Source organism: Artemia franciscana, chromosome 2 (genome assembly GCF_032884065.1).
Source record: "Artemia franciscana chromosome 2, ASM3288406v1, whole genome shotgun sequence".
NCBI lineage: Eukaryota > Metazoa > Arthropoda > Branchiopoda > Anostraca > Artemiidae > Artemia > Artemia franciscana.
Window position 1 is genome coordinate 39932891 of NC_088864.1, and position 25913 is coordinate 39958803.

The window sequence follows — 25913 nt, forward strand, 5'->3', positions numbered from 1 at the left end:
GGGTAGCAGACTTCATAAGAAGGGGGGTCGCTGTTTGATTCATTAAAATTTGGCTCGTATGATAAAATGTATTCAAAATTCCACTTTACCTCTTAGTGTAAATAGCGAAGCATTCAATAGTCGTTCCTTTCCGTGCTATTAGAATGATATTAAGAAAAATAAGCTCTAGCCTATGAAAAATCTAAAAATAACTCATGGTTTCCCCTCTTAGCGTAAGCAGCGAGGCTTTCAATAGTCTTTCTTTTGCATTTTATTATTATAACATCACTAGCTGTTGGGGTAGCGCTTCGTAATTAGTTACGCGCCATTGTAGTTGTGTCCCTGTGTACCACCTATGAATATAGATAGATATATATATATGTGTGTGTTTTTAACCACGTAAAACTTGCGAATATACAACATTCTTGGCTTTCCCATTGTCTGTGCATATACAAAGCCTTATATACTTATTAAATAAAAAAAACTAGTTTTTTTAACTGAAAGTAAGGAGCGACATTAAAACTTAAAACGAACAGAAATTACTCCGTATATGAAATGGGTTGTCTCCTCCACAGTCCCTCGCTCTTTACGCTAAAGTTTGACTCTTTGCCACAATTCTACTTTTTAAAACAACTAAAAACTTTAGCGTAAAGAGCGTGGGACTGCGGAGGAGACAACCCATTTCATATACGGAGTAATTTCTGTTCGTTTTAAGTTTTAATGTCGCTCCTTACTTTCAGTTAAAAAAACTAGTTTTTTTTATTTAATTTCTGAACGTTTTTGAATTAATGCATGTTCGATTTTGGCTCTCCGCACATAAATTATTGAAATGAAATTAGTATATTAATTTTTTTTTGGCTAAATGGCTTTCTCTTAGTTTTGATCAGACGATTTTGAGAAATACGGGGTGGAGAAGGAGGCCTAGCTGCCCTCCAATTTTTCGGTTACTTAAAAAAGCTACTAGAACTTTTAATATTCAACGAACGTTTTTATTAGTAAAAAATATACGTAACTTAAGAATTAACTTACGTAACAAACTTTTATATTCTTATATTTTTATTATGTGTACGAGGGGGTTTGTACCCTCGTTAATACCTCGCTCTTTACACTAAATCGTAAGTTTTGTTCCAATTCTTTAAGAATGACCCCTGAATCAATTAGGCCGTAGAATAAATAGTTGAAATCACTAAAAATATTTTAGCATAAAGAGCGAGGTATTTATCTCCTCCTAAATACCTCGCTCTTTATGCTAAAGTATTTTTAGAACCCTACATATGCGTAATAATCTCTGTTTGTTTTAAATTTCAATGCTATTCCTTACTTTCATTTGAAAAAACGTTTTCATGTTTATTTTTTCATTGTTTTTTTTACAGTAATGCTAGAAAATCCTGCGCCCTTTTCATTGAATTTTTTCCCCCATGGCATATTTCTCCAAGGAAAGATCCTCCCACATAGCCCCCTCCCTCAACCCTACCCCCAAAACCAAAAAAATCCCCCTGAAAACGTCTGTACACTTCCCAATAACCATTATTATATGTAAACACTGGTTGAAGTTTGTAACTTGAAACCCCTCCCCCAGGGAGTGTGGGGGAGTAAGTCATCCCCAAAAACATAGTTATTAAGATTTTCGACTATGCCAAACAAAATGGCTATCTCAAAATTTTGATCCGTTGACTTTGGGAAAAAAATGAGCGTAGGAGGGGGCCTAGATGCCCTCCAATTTTTTCAGTCACTTAAAAAGGGCACTAGAACTTTTCATTTCCGTTAGAATGAGCCCTCTTTCGACATTCTAGGACCACTTGGTCGATACGATGACCCCTGGGAAAAAAAACAAAAAAACAAACAAGTAAACACGCACCCGTGATTTTTCTTCTGGCGAAAAATGCAAAATTCCACGTTTTTGTAGATAGGAGCTTGAAACTTCTACAGTAGGGTTCTCTGATACGCTGAATCTGATGGTGTCATTTTCGTTAAGATCCTACGACTTTTAGGGGGTGTTTCCCCCTATTTTCCTAAATAAGGCAAATTTTCTCAGGCTCGTAACTTTTGATGGCTAAGACTAAACTTGATGAAACTTATATATTTAAAATCAGCATTAAAATGTGATTCTTTTGATGTAGCTATTTATATCAAAATTCATTTTTTTAGAGTTTTGGTTACTATTGAGCCGGATCGCTCCTTACTACAGTTCGTTACCACGAACTGTTTGATAATGACGCCATATGCAAACGCTCTTTTTACAAACATTCAAACATGCATGCATACAACTCATTTTTATATAGATAGATAGATAGATAGATACAATACAAATTAACTGCGTAAAACTTGCAAATATACAACATTCTTCGCTGTCCAATTGTCGCTGCATATAAATAGATTGTCAGGTTTACCGACCCTCGAACATGCAACGTACAATTGTCCACAGGAAAAACAATCAGTATTAACATCTATACCACATTTTTCTAATGACTGACCTTGAGCTTTGTTGTTGGTGATTGCAAATGCTAATCGAATTGGGAATTGCAATCTTTTAAATTGAAAAGGCAGATCCGTTGGAATCATGGGAATGCGAGGAATAACAACAGCCTCACCCTCAAAAGGCCCTGTCAAGATTGTTGCCTCTATTACGTTTTCCAATGTTTTTTTTACGGCAAGTTGCGTGCCCTTGCAAAGCTTTGGAGGGTTTATGCTACGTAACAATATTATTGGTACGCCTATTTTTAGTTGTAGCACGTGTGGTGGAAACCCTGGGAGATCCAGAGAATTTAAAAATTCAGATGGATAGTTAACCGCCTCATTTGGTTTCAAAACTGTGTCGACTGACTTGTAAAGGACTGCCTGGTCTCGAATATTGGTCAAAAAAATATTGTTGATTTCGTGGACGTCTATAATTTTGGGTGCAAGAATCGCTTGTTCACTTAGACATTTATTATTTTTATAATTGGTTAGAATATTCGGAAATACTTTTTCAATCAATTCATTTTTGGACGTCACTAAATTACAGAATTCAGCAGGTAGTTGTATACGTCCTGAAATTGAGTCTACTAGGAGCTTTCCGTTTCCAATTTCCAGCAATTGATATGAAAATGTTTGACCAGAGTCATCGTTTTGCAATCGGACACGCATATTTGCAGTTAATTTTAATGTCTTTACGTGTGCCCATAAATTAGAATTTTTCAGGCAAGTATTCATTTCGTCTGCAGGGGTTGATCCAGGTATTATAGGTAATGTTTGCCTGAAATCTCCCGCAAGCAATATTAATGTGCTGCCAAAGGGTTTCAAATGTCCTCGCAAATCTTTCAAAGATTGATCCAGAGCCACGAGCGATTTTTGTGTGCCATTGTGCACTCGTCCCAAATAATAAGTTTGCATTGCTGCAATACTTTACCCATCCAAGATGATTTGGAAATACTGCACGTGGGAGTTTCTGTAGAATGCAAATTCAGAGGCAATTTCTAAGCGGAATGAACATTTCTTCCACCAGGCAGCAACGTCGCGGCTATTCCGGACAACGCAATTGCCAACGCTATATCATTTTTTGATCGAATTGACGCCAGAATCAGTTTTATCACAAAAGTTTTACCAGTACCTCCTGGCGCATCCAAAAAGAAAATTTCTCCAACGTTGTTCTCGACACAATGCATTATTGTATCATAAATGTCTTTTTGCTCCGACGTTAACTTCGAAATGTTATTTTGTACATACGACAATAGATCACTCGTGCTGTAACTTTGTTCATGATCCAATTCAACACATGTCGAAACAGCAGCGGTACGATTAGGTGAAGGCATTCCCAAATCCTGTAGAGGTTTGTATGCCATACATACACACAAATCTTCAATAATAACTAAAGTGTAGTTATAAATTTCTGATGTAAAATCAAAAGTCATATCTGACGTCTCTAACCGTTTTGATGGAGTATATCTTCGGACATTTTCGATTTATATTTTTCCCATAACTCTGTAGGAGCTGAAGGAGAGCAAGTTGTTAGTATGATTCCAAACAATGCACGAATTTGACTTGGAGTTGACGTTTCGCACGCGTCATTGATGCAGTTATCCCAGTGTTGGTCATTCTCCAATAAATTCAGAGCTTGGCATGCAATACGGTAAGTGTCATGTATAGTACCGTTTACAGTTCTCAAATACTCAAAGGACGTCGGACCGGGTACATTCACCAAAAGCAGGCGTACAAAGAAGCATTCATGTTGATTAGGGTGAACGGTGTAGAGTCTTCCTATCGTAGTATCTTTGAAGATGGTAGGTTGACCGTCGACTGACTTACTCTGTTTTCGACGTTCAAGTGCTTTATTGTTAGTATTCCTCGTGTAATACGAAGGCACTTCAGTATACAGCAGTTTTTTTGCAAAAGAATCATTTTTGCATAGCGAAAAGAAAGCAGTTAAAGCTGTATCCGGTGGATTCAGGGCTCTTTGTTGCACGTTGGATTCCAAAAAATAAACACGTTGACCATTCTGTAAATGTACCGCTAAGTGAATAATAGCTGGACTACGGTCATGTATCGGAAACGAAAAAATTCGCCAAACAGCTTCACTACTGCTTATGTATCTTCCAGCCTGATATTGTACGATTTCGTCGATATCACTGATTTCGGACTGAAAGCCAAAAACTGCCATGCCACTGCCTTTGTTGACGTATTTACATATGTATTGGATTGCCTTTACGGAGTTACAGTATTCAACGTTTATGTGTGCATTAAATGTTTTTGATAATAAAGGGGAATATGGAACAACCCACTGGTTATCTACTTCGATGGTGGTACCGTTACGCTTCTTTATTATTGCTGTTTTACCGCCATCTTCAGTACATCTTCTTCTATATTGTGGGTAACCATCATTGCCAGTAATTGTGCTGGGTACTAAAAGTCTCGCAAATGAATCTCGCAAATGAACTGCATCTCGCAAATGAATGTATTGTTCAGAGTGGAGCTTGGTCTGATTCAGACGGATAAAAAAGAATAATATCTCGAGGTAAAAACTGATCACCGACCAGAACAATTTCCACTTCGTCGATAGTTGGAGTATTATATCTACGCACATGTTGGCCAGGAGACGTTTTGTCAGCGGAAATAACAATTTTATGCGTATCAGTATGCATCAAATCGATGGCTGTTTTGAACAGACGCACTGAAATATTATTTTCGTGGAAAAGATGTTGCAATTGGGAAACGATTGTCCTTTCAACGTCGGGAGAAACTTCGCAACGTGCATTCAATTCAGAATTTCTATCACTGATGAAGTACAGTTGTAAATACTTATGATCCTCGCCTGAGAATGGTAGAAGGGACCCTGCTCTATGATAAATTTGCCCTTCTACTTTGAAAGTAGGCATAAATTGATCTGCATTTTCCGTTTGGGCACCAAACGACGTCATTTGGAAACATGAGTTATATTTACTGATCTGTGATAAAAAACGCTTAGATTCTGATGTAATTCCAGTAAGCAAAGTCTTCAATGGCTCTGGTGTTGCAGCCAGTAGAGGAAGTTTAACTTTTCCTGAGGCGCGACACATTCCCTTGCTTCACCATTGAATTTCAAGGCCTTGCAATAGCGACAAATTTTAGACATAGTTCCGATTCGAACACATCTACTCAAGCTATAATCATCGACTTGGCTGTACCTGAATGCCAGGCGATAATTTTCAGGTTGCTCTTGTGATTCCTCGGCACGCTTTCTTCCGGTGATTTCTCTTTGAGACGGAAGCCTAATTTCATGCTGTTGTTGTGATTCCTCGGCACGCTTTCTTTTCTTACTTTCTCTATCAGCCGCATGCCTGTTTTCTTGCTGTTCTTGTGATTCCTCGACACGCTTTCTTTTTTAATTTTCTCTATCAGCCGCAAGCCTGTTTTCATGCTGTTCTTGTGATTCCTCAGCACGCTTTCTCTTCTTACTTTCTCCATCAGCCGCAAGTCTTTTGGCATAGACTCTTTGAGCAGCTTCCTCGGCTGTTGCCATTGTAGGTTCTTCAGTCGTTTTACAATTAAAAATTTCTCTTTCAACGATCTTCTTAGAATTAAAAATTTGTCTTTGAACGATTTTCTTAAATACTTACAGTAACGTCATATACTAAGCATCGTCATCACAAACATGACGGCAACTAACCTCATGACGACATACAGCTCAATCCTTATAATGACGTCAGTAGACAGTCAGACAAACAACTTATTTATATATATATACTAGCTGTTGGGGTGGCGCTTCGCGCCACCCCAACAGCTAGTTGGTGGGGTGCTTCGCGCCCCCCCAAGCCCCCCCCGCGCGCGTAAGTCGTTACGCTCCATATTAGTTACGCGCCATTGTAGTTGTGTCCCTGTGTCCCACCTATGAATATGGATAGATTTATATATGTGTTTCAAACTACGTAAAACTTGCGAATATACAACATTCTTGGCTTTCCCATTGTCTGTGCATATACAAAGCCTTATGTACTAATAATGACGTCATATGCAACCGCTCTTTTTACAAAAAAACAAACATGCATACACACAACTCGTTTTTATATAGATATATATATATATATATATATATATATATATATATATATATATATATATATATATATATATATATATATATATATATATATATATATATATATATATATATATATATATATATATATATATATATATATATATATATATATAGATACAATACAAATTAACTGCATAAAACTTGCGAAAATACAACATTCTTTGCTGTCCAATTGTCGCTGCATATAAATAGATTGTCAGGTTTACCGACCCTCAAACATGCAACCTACAATTGTCCATAGGAAAAACAATCAGTATTAAGATCTATACCACATTTTTTCTAATGATTGACCTTGAGCTTTGTTAATGGTGATTGCAAATGCTAATCGAATTGGGAATTGCAATCTTTTAAATTGAAAAGGCGGATCCGTTGGAATCATGGGAATGCGAGGAATAAGAACAGCCTCACCCTCAAAAGGCCCTGTCAATATTGTGGCCTCTATTAGGTTTTCCATTGTTTTTTTTACGGCAAGTCGCGTGCCATTGCAAAGCTTTGGTGGGTTGATATTTCTTAAAAGTATTATTGGTACGCCTATTTTGAGTTGTAGCACGTGTGGTGGAAACCCTGAAAGATCCACTGAATTTAAAAATTCAGATGGATAATTAACCGCTTCATTTGGTTCCAAAACTGTGTCGACTGACTTGTAAAGGACTGCCTGGTCTCGAATCTTGGTCAAAACAATATTGTTGATTTCGTGGACGTCTATATTTTTGGGTGCAAGAATCGCTCTTTCACTTAGCCATTTATTATTTTTATAATTGTTTAGAATATTCGGAAATACTTTTTCAATCAATTCATTTTTGGACGTCACTAAATTAAAGAAACCAGCGAGTAGTTATATACGTCCTGAAATTGAGTCTACTGGGAGCTTTCCGTTTCCAATTGCCAGCAATTGATCTGAAAATGTTTGACCAGAGTCATCGTTTTGCAATCGGACACGCATATTTGTAGTTAATTTTGATGTTTTTACGTGTGCCCATAAATTAGAATTTTTTCAGGCAAGCATTCATTTCGTCTGCAGGAGTTGATCTAGGTATTATAGGTAATGTTTGCCTGAAATCTCCCGCAAGCAATATTAATGTGCTGCCAAAGGGTTTCGACTTCCCTCGCAAATCTTTCAAGCATTGATCCAGAGCCTCGAGCGATTTTTTGTGTGCCATTGTGCACTCATCCCAAATAATAAGTTTGCATTGCTGCAATACTTTACCCATCCCAGATGATTTGGAAATATTGCACGTGGGAGTTTCTGTAGAATGCAAATTCAGAGGCAATTTCAAAGCGGAATGAGCAGTTCTTCCACCAGGCAGCAATGTTGCGGCTATTCCGGACGACGCAATCGCCAAAGCTGTATCATTTTTTGATCGAATTGATGCCAGAATCAGTTTTATCACAAACGTTTTACCAGTACCTCCTGGCGCATCCAAAAAGAAAATTTCTCCAACGTTGTTATCGACACAATGCATTATCGTATTTTAAATGTCTTTTTGTTCCGACGTTAACTTGGAAATGTTATTTTGTACATACGACAATAGATCACTCGTACTGTAACTTTGTTCACGATCCAATTCTACACATGTCGAAACAGCAGCGATACGGTTAGGTGAAGGCATTCCCAAATCCTTAAGAGGTTTGTTTGCCATACGTACGCACAAATCTTCTATAATAACTTAAGTGTAGTTATAAATTTCTGATGTAAAATTAAAAGTCATATCTGACGTCTCTAACTGTTTTCGATGGAGTATATCTTCGGACATTTTTGACTTATATTTTTCCCATAGCTCTGTAGGAGCTGATGGAGAGCAAGTTGTTAAAATGATGCCAAACAATGCACGAATTTGACTTGGAGTTGACGTTTCGCACGCGTCATTGATGCAGTTATCCCAGTGTTGGTCATTCTCCAATAAATTCAGAGCTTGGCATGCACTACGGTAAGTGTCATGTATAGTACCGTTAACAGTTCTCAAATACTCGAAGGATGTCCGACCGGGTACATTCACCAAAAGCAGGTGTAGAAAGAAGCATTCATGTTGATTGGGGTGAACGGTGTAGATTCTTCCTATCGTGGTATCTTTGAAGATGGTAGGTTGGCCGTCGACTGACTTACCCTGTTTTCGACATTCAAATACTTTATTTTTAGTATTCCACGTGTAATACGAAGGCACTTCAGTATACAGCAGTTTTTTTGCAAAAGAATCATTTTTGCAAAGCGAAAAGAAACCGGTTAACTTTGTATCCGGTGGAGTCAGGGCTCTTTGTTGCACGTTGGTTTCCGAGAAATAAACACATTGACCATTCTGTAAATGTACCGCTAAGTGAACAACAGCTGGACTACGTTCATGTATCGGAAATGAAAGAATTCGCCAAACAGCTTCATTACTGCTTATGTATCTTCCAGCCTGATATTGTACGATTTCGTCGATATCTTTGATTTCGGGCTGCAAGCCAAAAACTGCCATGTCACTGCCTTTGTTGACGTATTTACATATGTATTTGATTGCCTTTACGGAGTTATAGTATTCAACGTTTATGTGTGCATTAAATGTTTTTGATAATAATGGGGAATATGGAACAACCCACTGGTTATCTACTTGGATGGTGGTACCGTTACGCTTCTTTATTATTGCTGTTTTACCGGCATCTTCAGTAGATCTTCTTCTATATTGTGGGTAACCATCATTGCCAGTAATTGTGTTGGATACTAAAAGTCGAGGATATTGCTTTGTGCACCTTCCTTTGGCCATGCATGGTGAATTTTCGTTCAGTGCATCGCAAGGTCCATGTATCATATTTTTTACAATAATATCATGTAACCCCTTATCGACATTTTCATCAGGTATTTCAGCGGAAATCACATCATCAATTTCGTTCGAAGTAATTTTTTTATGTAGCCAGATTAGTGTATGTGCGTGTGGCAAACATTGTTTTTGCCATTCCACTGAGTACATCCAACATCGCACTGACCCAAACACTTCAAAATTTACTATGTAGTTTATCAGTGATTTCAACTTTTGCCGGAAGACACGGGCCGTAATGTCATGTCTATGAACCGCCGATTGTCCTTGAAGTAAAAGCTGCAGTATCTCGTCCCAAGATTGATTACATGTAAATGTAATAAATAAATCTGGACGACCATAGAGACGAACATACGCAATAGCATCTTGAGCATATTCATGCATATGACGGGGACTGCCAGCATATGACGAAGGTAAAATTGTTAATCTTCCAACGTTTGTGGTATTACCGTCATTTATAACTGCATCTCGCAAATGAATGTATTGTTCAGAGCGGAGCTTGGTCTGATTCAGGCAGATATATAGCAAACGCTCTGATTCAATTTTAGCATACATATCAACGACGAATTGGTGAAACAATTGACGGCAAATATAATTTTATTCATCCTGCCGAATCATTAGTCTATAGGAATAATATGCATTGCACTACATTTCTTTGTTAGTGGCTGGATTCATCAATTTAATATTAAAGTGATAGCCGTCGGCTCCATCCCAAAAAATGATAGGATATTGTAGGGCATCGTAGCATCGATGAGTTTCAGCAATTCTTAACAACTGAGCGTTTTGCTTATGAAGAATAATATCTCGAGGTAAAAACTGATCACCGACCATAACGATTGCCACTTCGTCGATAGTTGGAACATTGTATCTACACACATGTTGGCAAGGAGGCGTTTTGTCAGCGGAAATAACAATTTTATGCGTATCAGTAGGCATCAAATCGATGGCTGTTTTGAACAGACGCACTAAATTACTATTTTCGTGGAAAAGATGTTGCAATTTGGAAACGATTGTCCTTTCAACGTTGGGAGAAATTTCGCAACGTGCATTCAATTCAGAATTTCTCTCACTGATGAAGTACAATTGTAAAAATTTATGATTCTCGCCTGAGAATGGTAGAAGGGACCCTGCTCTATGATAAATTTGCCCTCTTACTTTGAAAGTAGACATAAATTGATCTGGATTTTCGATTTGGGCTCCAAACGACGTGATTTGGAAACATGAGTTATATTTTCTGATTTGTGAGAAAAAACGCTTAGATTCTGACGTAGTTCCAGTAAGGAAAGTCTTCAATGGCTCTGGTGGTGCAGCCGATAGAGGAAGTTTAACCTTTCCTGAGGCGCAACACATTCCCATTGTTACACCATTGAATTTCAAGGCCTTGCAATAGGGACAAATTTTAGACATAGTCCCGATTTGAACACATCTACTCAAGCTATAATCATCGACTGGGCTGTACCTGAATGCCAGGCGATAACTTTCAGGTTGCTCTGATTCCTCGGCACGCTTTCTTTTCTTACTTTCTCTATCAGCAGCAAGCCTGATTTCTTGCTGTTCTTGTGATTCCTCGGCACGCCTTCTTTTTTCACTTTCTCTTTTAGCAGCAAGTCTGGTTTCATGTTGCTCTGGTAGTTCCTCGGCATGCCTTCTTTTTTCACTTTCTCTTTTAGCAGCAAGTCTGGTTTCATGTTGCTCTGTTAGTTCCTCGGCACGCTTTCTTTTCTTACTTTCTCTATCAGCAGCAAGCCTGATTTCTTGCTGTTCTTGTGATTCCTCGGCAGGCCTTCTTTTTTCACTTTCTCTTTTAGCAGCAAGTCTGGTTTCATGTTTCTCTGGTAGTTCCTCGGCATGCCTTCTTTTTTCACTTTCTCTTTTAGCAGCAAGTCTGGTTTCATGTTGCTCTGGTAGTTCGGCACGCCTTCTTTTTTCACTTTCTCTTTTAGCCACAAGCCTGGTTTCGCGTTGCTCTGGTAGTTCCTCGGCACGCTTTCTGTTCTTTCTTTCTCTATCAGCCTCAAGCCTGTTTCCTTGCTGTTCTTTTGATTCCTCGGCACGCTTTCTTTTCTCAGTTTCTCTATTAGCCTCAAGCCTGTTTCCTTGCCGTTCTTTTGATTCCTCGGCACGCTCTCTTTTCTTACTTTCTCTATCAGCAGCAAGTTTTTTGGCATAGACTCTTTGAGCATCTTCCTCGGCTGTTGCCATTGTAAGTTCATCAGTCATTTTACAGTTAAACATTAATAGATTTCTACGTGAACGCATGTCTTAAATATCTTTAATGACGTCACCGTCGTAGCAAAAATGATGACAACTAACTTCATGACGTCAGTCAACACACAAACATGACGTCACCCGACAGACAGACCCACACATCCACAAACAACGTATTTTTATATATATACTAGCTGTTGGGGTGGCGCTTCGCGCCACCCCAACACCTAGTTGGTGGGGAGCTTCGCGCCCCCCCAAGCCCCCCCGCGCGCGTAAGTCGTTACGCGCCATTGTAGTTGTGTCCCTGTGTCCCACGTGTGAATATAGATAGATTTATATATGTGTTTCAAACTACGTAAAAATTGCGAATAAACAACATTCTTGGCTTTCCCATTGTCTGTGCATATACAAAGCCGTATGTACTAATAATGACGTCATATGCAAACGCTCTTTTTACAAACAAACAAACATGCATCCACACAACTCGTTTTTATATAGATAGATAGATAGATAGATACAGTACAAATTAACTGCGTAAAACTTGCGAATATACAACATTCTTCGCTGTCCAATTGTCGCTGCATATAAATACATTTTCAGGTTTACCGACCCTCGAACATGCAACGTACAATTGTCCATGGGAAAAACAATCAGTATTAAGATCTATACCATATTTTTCTAGTGATTGACCTTGAGCTTTGTTAATGGTGATTGCAAATACTAATCGAATTGGGAATTGCAATCTTTTAAATTGAAAAAGCAGATCCGTTGGAATCATGGGAATGCGAGGAATAAGAACAGCCTCACCCTCATAAGGCCGTGTCAAGATTGTGGCCTCTATTAGGTTTTCCATTGTTTTTTTTTACGGCAAGTCGCGTGCCATTGCAAAGCTTTGGTGGGTTGATATTTTTTAAAAGTATTATTGGTACGCCTATTTTTAGTTGTAGCACGTGAGGTGGAAACCCTGAAGGATCTATGGAATTTAAAAATTCAGATGGATATTTAACCGCTTCATTTGGTTCCAAAACTGTGTCGACTGACTTGTAAAGGACTGCCTGGTCTCGAATCTTGGTCAAAACAATATTGTTGATTTTGTGGACGTCTATATTTTTGGGTGCGAGAATCGCTCTTTCACTTAGCCATTTATTATTTTTATAATTTTTTAGAATATTCGGAAATACTTTTTCAATCAATTCATTTTTGGACATCACTAAATTACAGAAATCAGCAGGTAGTTGTATACGTCCTGAAATTGAGTCTACTGTTTGACCAGAGTCATCGTTTTGCAATCGGACACGCATATTTGTAGTTAATTTTAATATTTTTACGTGTGCCCATAAATTAGAATTTTTTAGGCAAGCATTCATTTCGTCTGCAGGAGTTAAACTACGTAAAAATTGCGAATATACAACATTCTTGGCTTTCCCATTGTCTCTGCATATACAAAGCCGTATGTACTAATAATGACATCATATGCAAACGCTCTTTTTACAAACAAACAAACATGCATACACACAACTCGTTTTTATATAGATAGATAGATAGATAGATACAATACAAATTAACTGCGTAAAACTTGCGAATATACAACATTCTTCGCTGTCCAATTGTCGCTGCATATAAATAGATTGTCAGGTTTACCGACCCTCGAACATGCAACGCACAATTGTCCATGGGAAAAACAATCAGTATTAAGATCTATACCACATTTTTCTAATGATTGACCTTGAGCTTTGTTAATGGTTATTGCAAATGCTAATCGAATTGGGAATTGCAATCTTTTAAATTGAAAAGGCAGATCCGTTGGAATCATGGGATTGCGAGGAATAAGAACAGCCTCACCCTCAAAAGGCCCTGTCAAGATTGTGGCCTCTATTAGGTTTTCCATTGTTTTTTTTACGGCAAGTCGAGTGCCATTGCAAAGCTTTGGTGGTTTTATATTTCTTAAAAGTATTATTGGTACGCCTATTTTTAGTTGTAGCACGTGTGGTGGAAACCCTGAAAGATCTATGGAATTTACAAATTCAGACGGAAAATTAACCGCTTCATTTGGCTCCAAAACTGTGTCGACTGACTTGTAAAGGACTGCCTGGTCTCGAATCTTGGTCAAAACAATATTGTTGATTTCGTGGACGTCTATATTTTTGGGAGAATCGCTCTTTCACTTAGGCATTTATTATTTTTATAATTTTTTAGAATATTCGGAAATACTTTTTCAATAAATTCATTTTTGGACGTCACTAAATTACAGAAATCAGCAGGTAGTTGTATACGTCCTGAAATTGAGTCTACTGGGAGCTTTCCGTTTCCAATTGTCAGCAATTGATCTGAAAATGTTTGACCAGAGTCATCGTTTTGCAATCGGACACGCATATTTGTAGTTAATTTTAATATTTTTACGTGTGCCCATAAATTAGAATTTTTCAGGCAAGCATTCATTCGTCTTCAATGGTTCTGGTGGTGCAGCCAATAGAGGAAGTTTAACTTTTCCTGAGGCGCAACACATTCCCATTGTTTCACCATTGAATTTCAAGGCCTTGCAATAGGGACAAATTTTAGACATTGTCCCGATTTGAACACATCTACTCAAGCTATAATCATCGACTGGGTTGTACCTGAATGCCAGGCGATAACTTTGAGGTTGCTCTGATTCCTCGGCACGCTTTCTTTTCTTACTTTCTCTATCAGCAGCAAGCCTGATTTCTTGCTGTTCTTGTGATTCCTCGGCACGCTTTCTTTTCTTACTTTCTCTATCAGCAGCAAGCCTGATTTCTTGCTGTTCTTGTAATTCCTCGGCACGCCTTCTATTTCACTTTCTCTTTTAGCAGCAAGTCTGCTTCCCCGTTGCTCTGGTAGTTCCTCGGCACGCTTTCTGTTCTTTTTTTCTCTATCAGCCTCAAGCCTGTTTCCTTGCTGTTCTTTTGATTCCTCGGCACGCTTTCTGTTCTTTCTTTCTCTATCAGCCTCAAGCCTGTTTCCTTGCTGTTCTTTTGATTCCTCGGCACGCTTTCTGTTCTTTCTTTCTCTATCAGTCTCAAGCCTGTTTCCTTGCTGTTCTTTTGATTCCTCGGCACGCTTTCTTTTCTGACTTTCTCTATCAGCAGCAAGTTTTTTGGCATAGACTCTTTGAGCACCTTCATCGGCTTTTGCCATGGTAAGTTCATCAGTCATTGTAAACTTAAACATTAATAGATTTCTACGTGAACATATGTCTTAAATATCTTGAATGACGTCACCGTCAAATCAAAAATGACGACAACTAATTTCATGACGTCAGCCGACACAGAAACATGACGTCACCTGATCCACAGATCCACAGACAGACAACTTATTTTTATATATATAGATAGATAGATATAGATAGATTAAGAAAAATAAAACTCTGGCTTATGAAAAATCTATAAGAAAACTTGAAAATCTTTGAAGTTCAAAAAAGAGGGGAAAAAGTTGAGGGAGGGCAATGGGGCCCTTGGATGTGGTTCATGAATGACCGAAAGTTCCCTCTTGAATAATTGTGAATTCTAAGTCCCTTAGATTTACGTCTTTTTTTGTATCTGATTGGTTAAATTATCAGCATCGTATTTCTCTAATATCCAAATTCCGTATGTACAAACAATAAGATCCTATTTTAATCTTTTTATTGCATTTCATTTGACATGGAACACTGTGCACGATTTGACTCGAGAATGCCACTCGTTTGGCATCTTCAAAAGACTCGTAATTTTTTTGTTTTCATGTGATGAAGTTTTTATTGACGTATGTATTTTTCTCTTTACTATTATCATATCTATAGATACTGTGATTTATTGCAGTTTGATCTTATTAATGAACTCATTAATGAACATTAACGAATTCCTAATGAACTTATTTGATGAACTCTCCTTGTTTTGCTGTTGTTGTTTGTTTTTTTTTTTGTCCATTTTATGAAGCAAATGCTTTACATGCTAAGAGTTAAAATGTTTATATTTATATGTTTAAATATTATTGCTATGTTTATATGTTTGAATGTTAACAGTTAAAATGTTTAATGCTTATGTGATCTTGTCATAATACCCCTCATATAGGCCATGGAGCCTTTATGGAGATTTGTAAATTGTTGTGTAAGATTTGTAATTGTTACTGTTATACGGAAAAATGAATTTAAAAATCTAAATCTAAAAAAAATGCATTAGGGAACATAAGTTCGCCAGTTTACTTTACCCAAGCGCATGTCATAAGAAAAAAGGAGTAGCAGATTTGTCGCTTTTTTATTCATTAAATTTCCCTTCGTATTATAAAATGCGTCCGGTTTACTTTACCCAATCGTATGTCATAAGACCAGTTTCATTCAACCCAAATAAACAATTTGTTCATAGAGTTGTCCTACAATTAAAAATATTAAGCATGTATTCTCTGTGATATGGTAATGAGATTTCCCGTCTCTAAGAAGCAATGAGGTTTGCGGTGTAATCTTTAGAGCCACAGGCGTAAAGTCTGGACCCATTTACACATCACTGCTCACAATATCAAAACTTAAAGCGAAAAAAAATTGTTTTGTCCATGAAGAGTCCTTCCCCCTCCTCATTCCCTTACCCTTCCAGCTAAGGTTTTATAGTACTTCAAGAAACTATCTTATTCCAGTTAAACGGCCCTTTGTTTTGGGAATTGTGCCGAAAAGGTAGACTTTAGCGAAGCGAGCTAGAGGTGAAGGAGAGGGAAGCACCCTCATATTCGGAGTAATTCCTCTTCGTTTTAAGCTTCATGTTACTTATTACTTTTAATTAAAAAAAACTTCTTTTTTCATTTAATTACCCTGAAAATTCGATTCCTCTAGCGCATGGCGATAAAAAGCTCCTGTTAACAATTGCATCCTCCTTTAGGGAAATTCCCTGGTGACGCTCAAGATGTCCCTCTACATTTTCTACTGGTAAGCATTCGAATATTATCTTTCATATCATAAAGAATACACCACTCTGTAAATAGAAGGGAACCGTAATCCCGCTGCACTTATATCCACGCTTAATCACGAAAAAGGGAGATTATGGACTAATTTACCCGCTCTCCCAACCGAAACCTTCTATATTTACCTGAGTACCCATGGAATGTACGAAAACTTGGGCGTAGATGCATATTCTTAGGCACCAGGCATCCCTCCTTCCAACCTAAGTAATGACCCACCGGCCTTCTTCCATTACAGGTAATGCGAAATTATATGTCGATGTACATAATTTTATTATGCATCAAGTGAATCAACTTGGTTATATGAAACTTTGAAATATGTGTCTGTATTAACCGTTTCTGTACGGGCTACTTGACTACTTAGGAACGAATGAGCCATCTTGCGGCATTACTACCTGTTAAACAGACAAGCTTATTATATAGGTTTTCATTAATTTAAATTGGTTCGCTATGTCAGAATTTATAATCAATTGGAACTCTTCCCTGTTTGATTCAAAATTGCAGCTCTGTGCCGCAAGACGGCAGCACTTTACAGTTACAAGCTCTTTTTGGCTACATTAAAAGATCACTAGAACTCTTAATTTCTGTTCCAATGAGCCTTTTCTCGATTTTCTAAGGCCATTCAAAAAACAGACATCCGTTACCTCCCTTCAGGAAAAAAAATGTCAAATTCTACATTTTTGTCAACAGGAGTATCAAGCTTCTGCACAAAGGCTATCTGATGTGTTGTATTTATTGTGTATATTTTTTATTTAGATCAATTGCACTCCTTAGTGTGTTTCCCCTTTTTTGAAAATCAAGCATATTTTCTCAGGCTCGTAGCTTTGGATGCGTAACTTTAAACTTTTAATTGGAATCACACACAGAAATCTTATATAATTGGAATCACCACAGAAAGTGGTTCTTTTTCCGTATATATAGATAAATATTGTATACTGTTAAAATTGTTAATACTTGAAAAACTCGTCCTCATCTGGGCTAGATTCTATTCCCACTAAGATATTTAAACCTATTCTTCCTCCAACAGTTCTGTCTCTAAAAAACTTGTTAATCTTCCATTTGACTATGGAGTTTTTCCGGATCCTCCCAAGCGGGGTCGAATTATTGTTTTGTATAAAGGTGGCCCAAGAAATGATTCAGCAAATTATTGAAAAATTTCAATTTTATCAATATTCGTTAAAATCTTTGAAAAGGCTCAGCTTTCTCGTCTACAGGCATTTCTAAAATCTGTATACTTTCTTCATGATTTTCAATTTGGTTTCCACTGAACATGCCTGTATGGCCCTTTTGGATTTTGCACAATCCGCGTTAGATCCGGGATTGATTCCGGCTGCTATATTCGTGAATATCCGTAAGGCATTTGATTCATTAACCCATGTAATTCTTCTATCGAAGATGTCTAGTTTTGACATAAGAGGAAATGTATTTTCTTGGTTTCAGTTTTATTTGAATGATAGGTCAATATCAGTTGATCCACTCTTCCGTTCACCCTCCAAAATGAATTTGGGCGTTCCCTAGGGAGTAGTTTTGGGGCCTGTGCTTTTTTTTATTTATGTAAATGATCTTTTGTACGTAGTAAAAAAGGTGAAACATATTAATTGCTGTAGACTTTGTCACCCTAAGCATTTCCTTGCCCATAATGACAACTATAGTTCGCTTCTGATTTTCTTGTTTGTTAGGCTGATGACAGCAAACTTGGCAGTTCGGAAAACTGCGAGTCAGAGATTTGATTAAATCTGAAAAAAATTATTTGATAGAGTGATTTTGTAACTAAATGCTTGGACTTGAAGCCCAGTTTTTTTTTTTCATTTATCTTAGGTTGATCCCCAGTTATATGGAATTCACCAGCCAAATGGGATAATTCATAAATCTAAAGATTGATTTGTTCGATTTAAGGGCAGTCTTGTTGATGAAACCCTGCCTTTCAAGCGTCACATTGATATAATTAAAATGAAGATATGCAGGAGTCTAGGTGTTTTAAGGAAGCTTAAATATACTGTTCCTGGATCAATTTTGAAAATCCTTTTTGCTAAAAACAAGAATTTTTTTATTAGTAATGTAAAAAAGAGAGCAACAAAAAGCTTCTACTTTGTGTTTGGTCACTCTGCTACGACTCAGATAAATAAGAGAAGGTGCAGAACAAGGTTTCCACGCCTATTATAAACAAGATAGGTAAAAAAGTAAAAGGTGCCGTTAATAGGTTTAGCCACAATACTGATTCATTTACTGGCTTGATTCAATCTTACGTTTCTATCTGTCCAATAGTATGGATGTCAACCTTTTCTTCTTTGTTTAAACCACTTTCTAAGCTTTACATTAAAGCTAGAAACCTCATTCCGGAAACTAATCATTCAAGAGTTATCCCTTTACTCAGTCTTAAATCATGGTATATTCTTTCTTGTGCATGTTTTACTTTTTCTCAGCTTCATGTTCACCTTCCCCAGCCCCTAAGTTTTCCGCCATCTGTTACCTCTGATCATAACAATTATAATCTTTGCAATACAAAAACAAACTCAAATTCTTTTTACTCTTTGTGTAAGGTCAGATTTTAATCCTTTAATGGTGAGTCATATTGCACGGAAGGCAATTCGCTACCATGAACTGTTTGATAGGTGCTATATTCCCAATTAGCGGCTAAAAATATAGAAAGTGGAGCGCCCTAGGTCTTTTTGATATTGAAAGGCACTCGCATAGAAAACTAGAGTTTTATCAACTCTTGATCGCATGGGTTATTCAGGTAATCTACACATACAAACAAAATCAAAAGCAAAAGACTACTAAATTAAATTACAAGCAGTTTCCACATTGGACATAAACATTCTAAATGTTGAGAAAAAATTGAAAAGTTTGCCAAATTTGCAAATTGGCAATTATATTATAATAGTATTTCTAAATTCACTTTTAACCTGAATTTTTACTGGCTACACATTGAAGGAGCTTAGTAAAGGTGCAGACATTTCAATAAAGGTATGTTCCTTGAACATTTCTGAAATTGTTTATCAACTCTTTTAACTATTTCGTGTTTCGGTAATTAGATCTAAAGGCCCTTAAAGCTTTTACCATGCAATCAGGACCTTCGACTGCCTTAATATCTAAGATATACCTTTTGGAATTAATGTTAAAAGTACTATTTACCTTGATCTTTTGCCTTGTCCTCCATAGCAAGTATCTCGCACATTCGATAGGGCGCTTGCACCGTCGTATGGGTTGTTTCCAAGAGAATTAAAATGGTCGTGCTTCAATGTTATCTTCCTTTGTTCAACCAAAGCAAGGAGCTTGCAAGCGTAATCTTTAGCAACTGAGTCACTGCATGTTCCACAAGAGGCTGTGCATTTGTTACTGGAGTAACAACATCTGACATTGCTAGCATAGTCTGGACACAAGTTTGAGATGTAAAGACCACCTTCACAGCAGTCGCTTTGTAAACAAACTCCACCATCTTTACCACTTGATGGGGTGGTATAACATGGTTGGTCCCCGCCAGGGAATCCAGCTTTCATGCTGAAGCCTCCAGGGTGACCTAAAAAGTATCATCCTACAATTGTAATGGGTTTCTCAGTAGTTTGAAATAAATATTGTTGTTAGGGCAGAGTCACTTTAGCTTTCACATTATTGCTTTCATCTGTTTGTAGATGACAATCACTATTGGTGGTCTAATGTATTACTTTCCTGACCTTGTTACTCGTTATCTGATGGAGCGAGCCATTCTCCCTACTTGATTGGTTGTCCTTTAGCATAGTAGTAGAGAAACAATTTATAATAGATATAATATAAAAACTAACCAGCAGAATACGAAAAGCTAATCTGGCGGCGACTTGTTACGAAAAAACTGACGTCGAAAATTGAAAATAATTGTAAATGGAAAATCAAAATCCAAAAATGCAAAAGTAGTAGATTTGAATAATTTTACCATGGTAAATTTTAAATTACTGGAAGAAATGTGAATTAGGGCTGAAGTTCAAGGGTAGAAACTGTACTGAATTAAAAAAAAAAAACAACTAAACACATATTTCATGACTTGGAAAAATATAACGCAAAAAATATAGCCCCTTTTCTTCTAATTGCTTTTGTATGTTTTAATAGCAAATAATATTTTATATTCAGGAAAATATGAAAAGAGAATCAGTTTTGTTTGACTTAATCTATTTAATTTATTTGAAAGGTATACTTGCATCCAGCAAGTATTTTATCTGATGTACCGCCGACCCGAGTAACTGATAATTTCTATTCGAATAATTGAGTCTTATCTGTTTTGCAATGTACTCAAATATTACGACTTTTGTGTTTTAAGTTGGTGAATTAGAAAATTTAGCTTTTATATGGTTGATCAGCATTTTTTTTCGAAGTCAGAGTATTGAAAGACTATCAATGTCTCGTTGAATGCGACAAAAAATTATATCGTTTCGGGAGTAGGTGGAGTGGCTTACATACTAAATATTGAGTTTGTAAAATTGTTAGAGCAATGAAGTCTCAAAGATTTGTTCAGCCAGAGAATTAGAGGAGGACAAGGTTTGGCAGGCCCTGTTCACCTCAGGATGGAGAGGGCTCCACAATTATAGTGGACTGAGTTTAACAATTGTATTTGGACTCGAATTTGTAGTCTTCTCCTATAGGAGAAGGTGGGTACACATTTTCTTGGTGGAGCCCTCCTTCGCCTGAAAAATATAAAGACTCAACAAAATCTAAAGTCTTTCCGAGTGAATAAGCCTTCAGCGTATGAGCATATGGTGGTTAGGCAAGTAAGGTATCGAGAGTCACATTCTCAGTGCCATTAAAAGTTATAACCGAAAAATTCAAAATAATTTAAGCAGTTCTAGTCAAAATACTAAACTAAAAATAGCTATTTTAAAATAATGAACAACAATGGATATTGCCTCTCGTTTGACGGTATTCCATTTTAATTAAAATATAAAAAAAAATATAATAACAATTTTATATGGATAGCCTTGGACTTGCTTGACTGAAGCTACCATTTCTGCCCCTAAAATAAACCGCGGAATTTGTAAGAATTTTTGGACTCAGGACAAGGTGGAGATGCAAAAAACAGTTGGTCAGAATTTAAAACCCAATCAAGAAGCAAGTTTTCCGTGGTTGGAATAGCTCAAGGAAAAAGCAAGGTCCACTATCATTGATGGAGACCTCCCTCCTACCAAGAATCAACCATAACAGGTCATCAGAACTGAAGATTTATTCAAGCAATAATTTTTCAGAGTTGATCTAGCCCTGGAAAAATACTGAAAATGAAAAACTGTTCCTGACAGTCGCAGTACCTGAAACTCTTTTACGTTTTAAATATGCGAGTTCCTTGCTTGTTACTCTAGAAAACCACCTTAACCTAATTTCTTTGTTTAAAATAATGGAGTTGGCTGATTTTTGTATGCAAAATTACGACAATTAATTGGGTTCTTATTAGTTTCTTTTATAAAAAGTGTTTTTGCTTATTTATCATTTTTATTCAATTCGTTTACGGTAGTTCTCAATGATGATGGATAAATTTATATGTTGAATTGTGATTCATTTATGGTTTAGAGGTGAACTGGGAAGGGGAGAGGTTGTATTTGTTTAAGCAGATTGTGAGTAACGTCTTATTGATCCTTGTGAGATTATTAAAGTTCGATATTTGGTTGCAAGTAAGCAAGTAAGTAATCAAGTAAGTTATCTGCAAGTAAGCAAGAGCTTACTTTTTGTTTGGCCACTTTTGAAACGAATATGGTTTTAGCTTGTAAAGTCATTATCTGCTTTCATATGATGCACATCCCAAAAAAGACATTTAAAGCCCTTCGAAACTTTCAAATCGTAAACAGATTTTTGCGCCAAAACAGCAAAAACAGTTCAAAATATTTTACTGGTAGTATGAGAGAAAAAAATTTCCAACCAAATTTTAAAGATTCTTCGATTTTTAAAGAAATTATAAACTACCAAGCTTCATTCGTAAATTTTCTAAAAATGAATTTTGTAATATGAATTCGTAAAATTTTTCATTCGTAAATATTTAAGTTTGATATTTGGTGTATGTTTAAATAATAAGTGAACTTGGACGTTCGGTTTAATGGTTTGGTGGTGCGGTAAAAGAGTTTAAAAAAATATCTCACCCAAGACTGCCGCAGCAGCAAAAAACAAAATGAACAGTTGAAGCATTATTTGGTTTCAGCTCGAAACTGTTTAAATCAATCTTTTCTCGAGATTTATAATGCACATTCCTTATCTATTTTTTTCCTACTGAAAATCCATAAGCTTTTCACTAAATTATTTTTATCTTTATGTATACTATGAAAAAACAAATAGATATTATGACTACGTCAAAAAGTCTTCTGTTGAACAAACTTTAAGGATAGTACATGACATATTTTTTATCTAAGAACAAACTTTAGATAAGAAATCAATAGAATCAAAAAAATTTTTAAATATTTCTACTTGTGTAGATTCTAGTTTTTCTCTCATTGCTCAAAGGACAAAATATATTTTTGAAAATTTAATTTTTTATAGCCTGATAAGTCTAAAATCACTGGAACAATAAGGAAAATCACTTTTTTTTTGCATTGGAAGCACTAATATGTCTTACTAATATGTCCACTGTAAATGGGACACTGGAAAATGAAAGGGAGCCTTTCATGGCCCATTTTAAAGAAATTGCAACATCTAAAACATTTTGTAATAACAAAACGCAATATCTAAAATATAGTTTTTGACAAAAAAGCTGCATCTTCGTACACAATATGGTGAACGACGTCTCTTTTTTTAATTGACAATTCAAGCGTTTCACTGCGGTTGCTTCAGAGTAGAACTGATAAACACTGTCATAAACAGACATTCTCCAAAACCTTCTTCAACTAAGTTGCCGCTGGAAATTATGTCGTCCGGTAATTCAATTTCATTAAGAAGATTTTTAGGAAGATTTCTCTTTCCCAGCTCAAGTATGTACTTTATGAATGTTTCCTGTTCAGGATCAACCCGCATATTGTTCTCAAAGAAAATATATTTGAAATACTTCAAAAGACTTTTATTTATTGATAAATCGAATGTGTAACTGCGGTTGCTTCAGGGTTGAAGTGGTAAACACTGTCGGAAATCTCCTCCAGCTACTAAAATTTTCCCTCCAAATGGCAAGTTTGGATTTGCAATAAACCGGAAAAACTGATCCATATTTTCTACGTCATTTTTACGGAATCTTGGGACATTTTGGCCTAAAAAAATGATCTAAATAGGTCAGAAATTTGAGAAAATTGAAGAGCCTTAATTTTTGGGAAAAAATTATGTGAGTCACGTTATTTGTATGTAATGATCGAAAATCTCTGAATAGACCGTAGTATGAAAAGACATTAACTTGCGTGAAGAGCAAAATACTGGTAATTGGAAAATATTTTAACAAGGGATACCAACAATTCTAAAACCTTAAAAAAGAAAACCAAAAGCTTGAAGCTTAGTAGAAATTGATATTAGAAAAAAATCATTACCGAATTTCTTTTCTTATAAGTATAAGCAATTTCTTTTTAATACATGAAAAATTTGAAAAAAATTTTTAGTTCAGTTCAGAATCGCTAAAGTTTGTATGTAAACTACAAATATTTATGGTTCCTGAGCAATAATTTTAACATTTTAATTCAAACTAGAAAAATAAACGTGACTAAGATTAAGTAATGTCAGTAGGAAGGCTAAAAAACGAAAATTAGCAATTGTTACAAATGATGATTCGATATTTTGACAAGGGTCTACAACAATTCAAAAACCTTAAAAAATAAAACCAAAAGTTTCAAGGTGATTGCATATCATTTAGAAATTGGACTAGCTTCAATAATCAAATATTTTTGAGAAGAAATAGCATGAAAAGACATTAAATTGGGCTTGAAAAGACTTGTTGGACCTTCCTATTGACATTAAATTAGACCTATGTTGCCCGGGCAACGTGAAGTGTAGCGACAACCTTTGTCCGGCTTCGCTGACTAAAGTGTTGTTTTTTCGCTATCGACCAGTAATCACATGATTAAAGGCTATTCCTCAGCGTTGAAAAAACAGCAACAAAACAGTATTGAAAGAAAATGACTAAATTGACTCTGCAGCCACTTGAACTTTATCCTTTTCAATCTTAGACATCGTGACGGATGAAAACTCAGAACAATACCTTATATAATCTAGTTGGTATTATAAAGCTATCCCTAACTTTTCAGGATCAAAATACCATAGATGACATTCTATCAAAATACCATAGATGACATTCCATGAGATAGTTGTCAGCCTATCGAAGTTTTTGAAACGGTATGTTCTAACAAGAACACAATCAGTTATCACATGACCAAAGGCCATTCCTCAGCGTTGAAAAAACAACAACTATAAAATAGTATCGAAAGAAGGGACTAAATTGACTTTGCCGCCAGTTGAACTTTATCCTTTTCAATCGTAGACATTGTGACGCATGAAAACTTGGAACAATATCTTATATAATCTAGTTGGTACTATAAAGCTATCCGTAACTTTTCAAGATTAAAATACCATAGGTGACACTAATAATTACGAAGCTGCCTCATTGTTTTACGTTATCGTTTGTACCCGTTGTGTAAACACTTAATTCTGTCAGATTTAAATAGATCGAGCACAATGTGCACCAATTTGCACAAATTTCTAGCCCAAAGTGAACAGATTCTTACTTACAAGTCCCTCTCCCGTGATAGACATCAAGTTCACCGGAAACAAATATATGGGTTCACCAACTAGCAAAAGTTGCAAACCCCTCATTGCTGAAGATGATTGTAGCCCAACAGCCGATTATTACCTACAAGTCCCCTACATGTCTTCCGACTGGAACCAAATTGGTTTAATCATCAAATACACCAGAGACAAATAATAGGTACACCAACTAGCAAAAGTGGCAAGCCCCTCATTGCCGAAGATGATTATGAGCTAACAGCCGCTTCTCGCCCAAAGTGAACCGATTCTTACTTATAAGTCCATCTCCCGTGATAGACATCAAGTTCACCGGAATCAAATAACTAGCTACCAACTAGCATAGTTGCAAGCCCCTCATCGCTGAAGTTGGCTGTAGCCTAACAGCAGATTATTACTTACAAGTCCCCTAAATGTCTTACTACTGGAACCAAGTTGGCTTTACTATCAAACACACTGGAAACAAATAATAGATACACCAACTAGGAAAGTTACTAACCCCTCACTGCCTAAGGTGATTATTACCTAACGGCCAACTGTTGCTTACAAGTCCTCTACATGTCTCACAATTTGTATCGGTCTAGATTTCGTTTCAGTGTGTACCTTACTACTGAAGTTGTCAACCCCTTGAAACTTTCAAACTGGTATACCTCATGAAGGAATTTTTTTACCAAAAAATGGATGTCACACACTTTGATCAGCTCATCAAGAGCTATCAATTGCCGTCGAAAAAGAAATTCTATCTGTCTTAGGTCAAAAGTTGATTTTATTTGCCGTAGGTCAAC

The 25913-nt window shown here is 36.5% G+C and overlaps 1 protein-coding gene and 1 long non-coding RNA gene across 2 annotated transcripts in view; both read right to left on the reverse strand.

Moving 5' to 3' along the window:
* The window catches only part of LOC136041498 (uncharacterized), a 34711-nt gene extending 11930 nt beyond the window's left edge, over nt 1-22781 (reverse strand). The window contains exons 1-2 of the mRNA XM_065726198.1: nt 22563-22781; nt 19606-19990 (exon numbers count right to left, since the gene is read on the reverse strand). Coding sequence (XP_065582270.1) covers nt 19606-19990; nt 22563-22608 — 431 coding nt within the window. The 5' untranslated portion in view covers nt 22609-22781. The remainder of the gene's footprint in view (nt 1-19605; nt 19991-22562) is intronic.
* The window catches only part of LOC136041511 (uncharacterized), a 183028-nt gene that overhangs the window by 39480 nt on the left and 117635 nt on the right, over nt 1-25913 (reverse strand). The window lies entirely within an intron of this gene.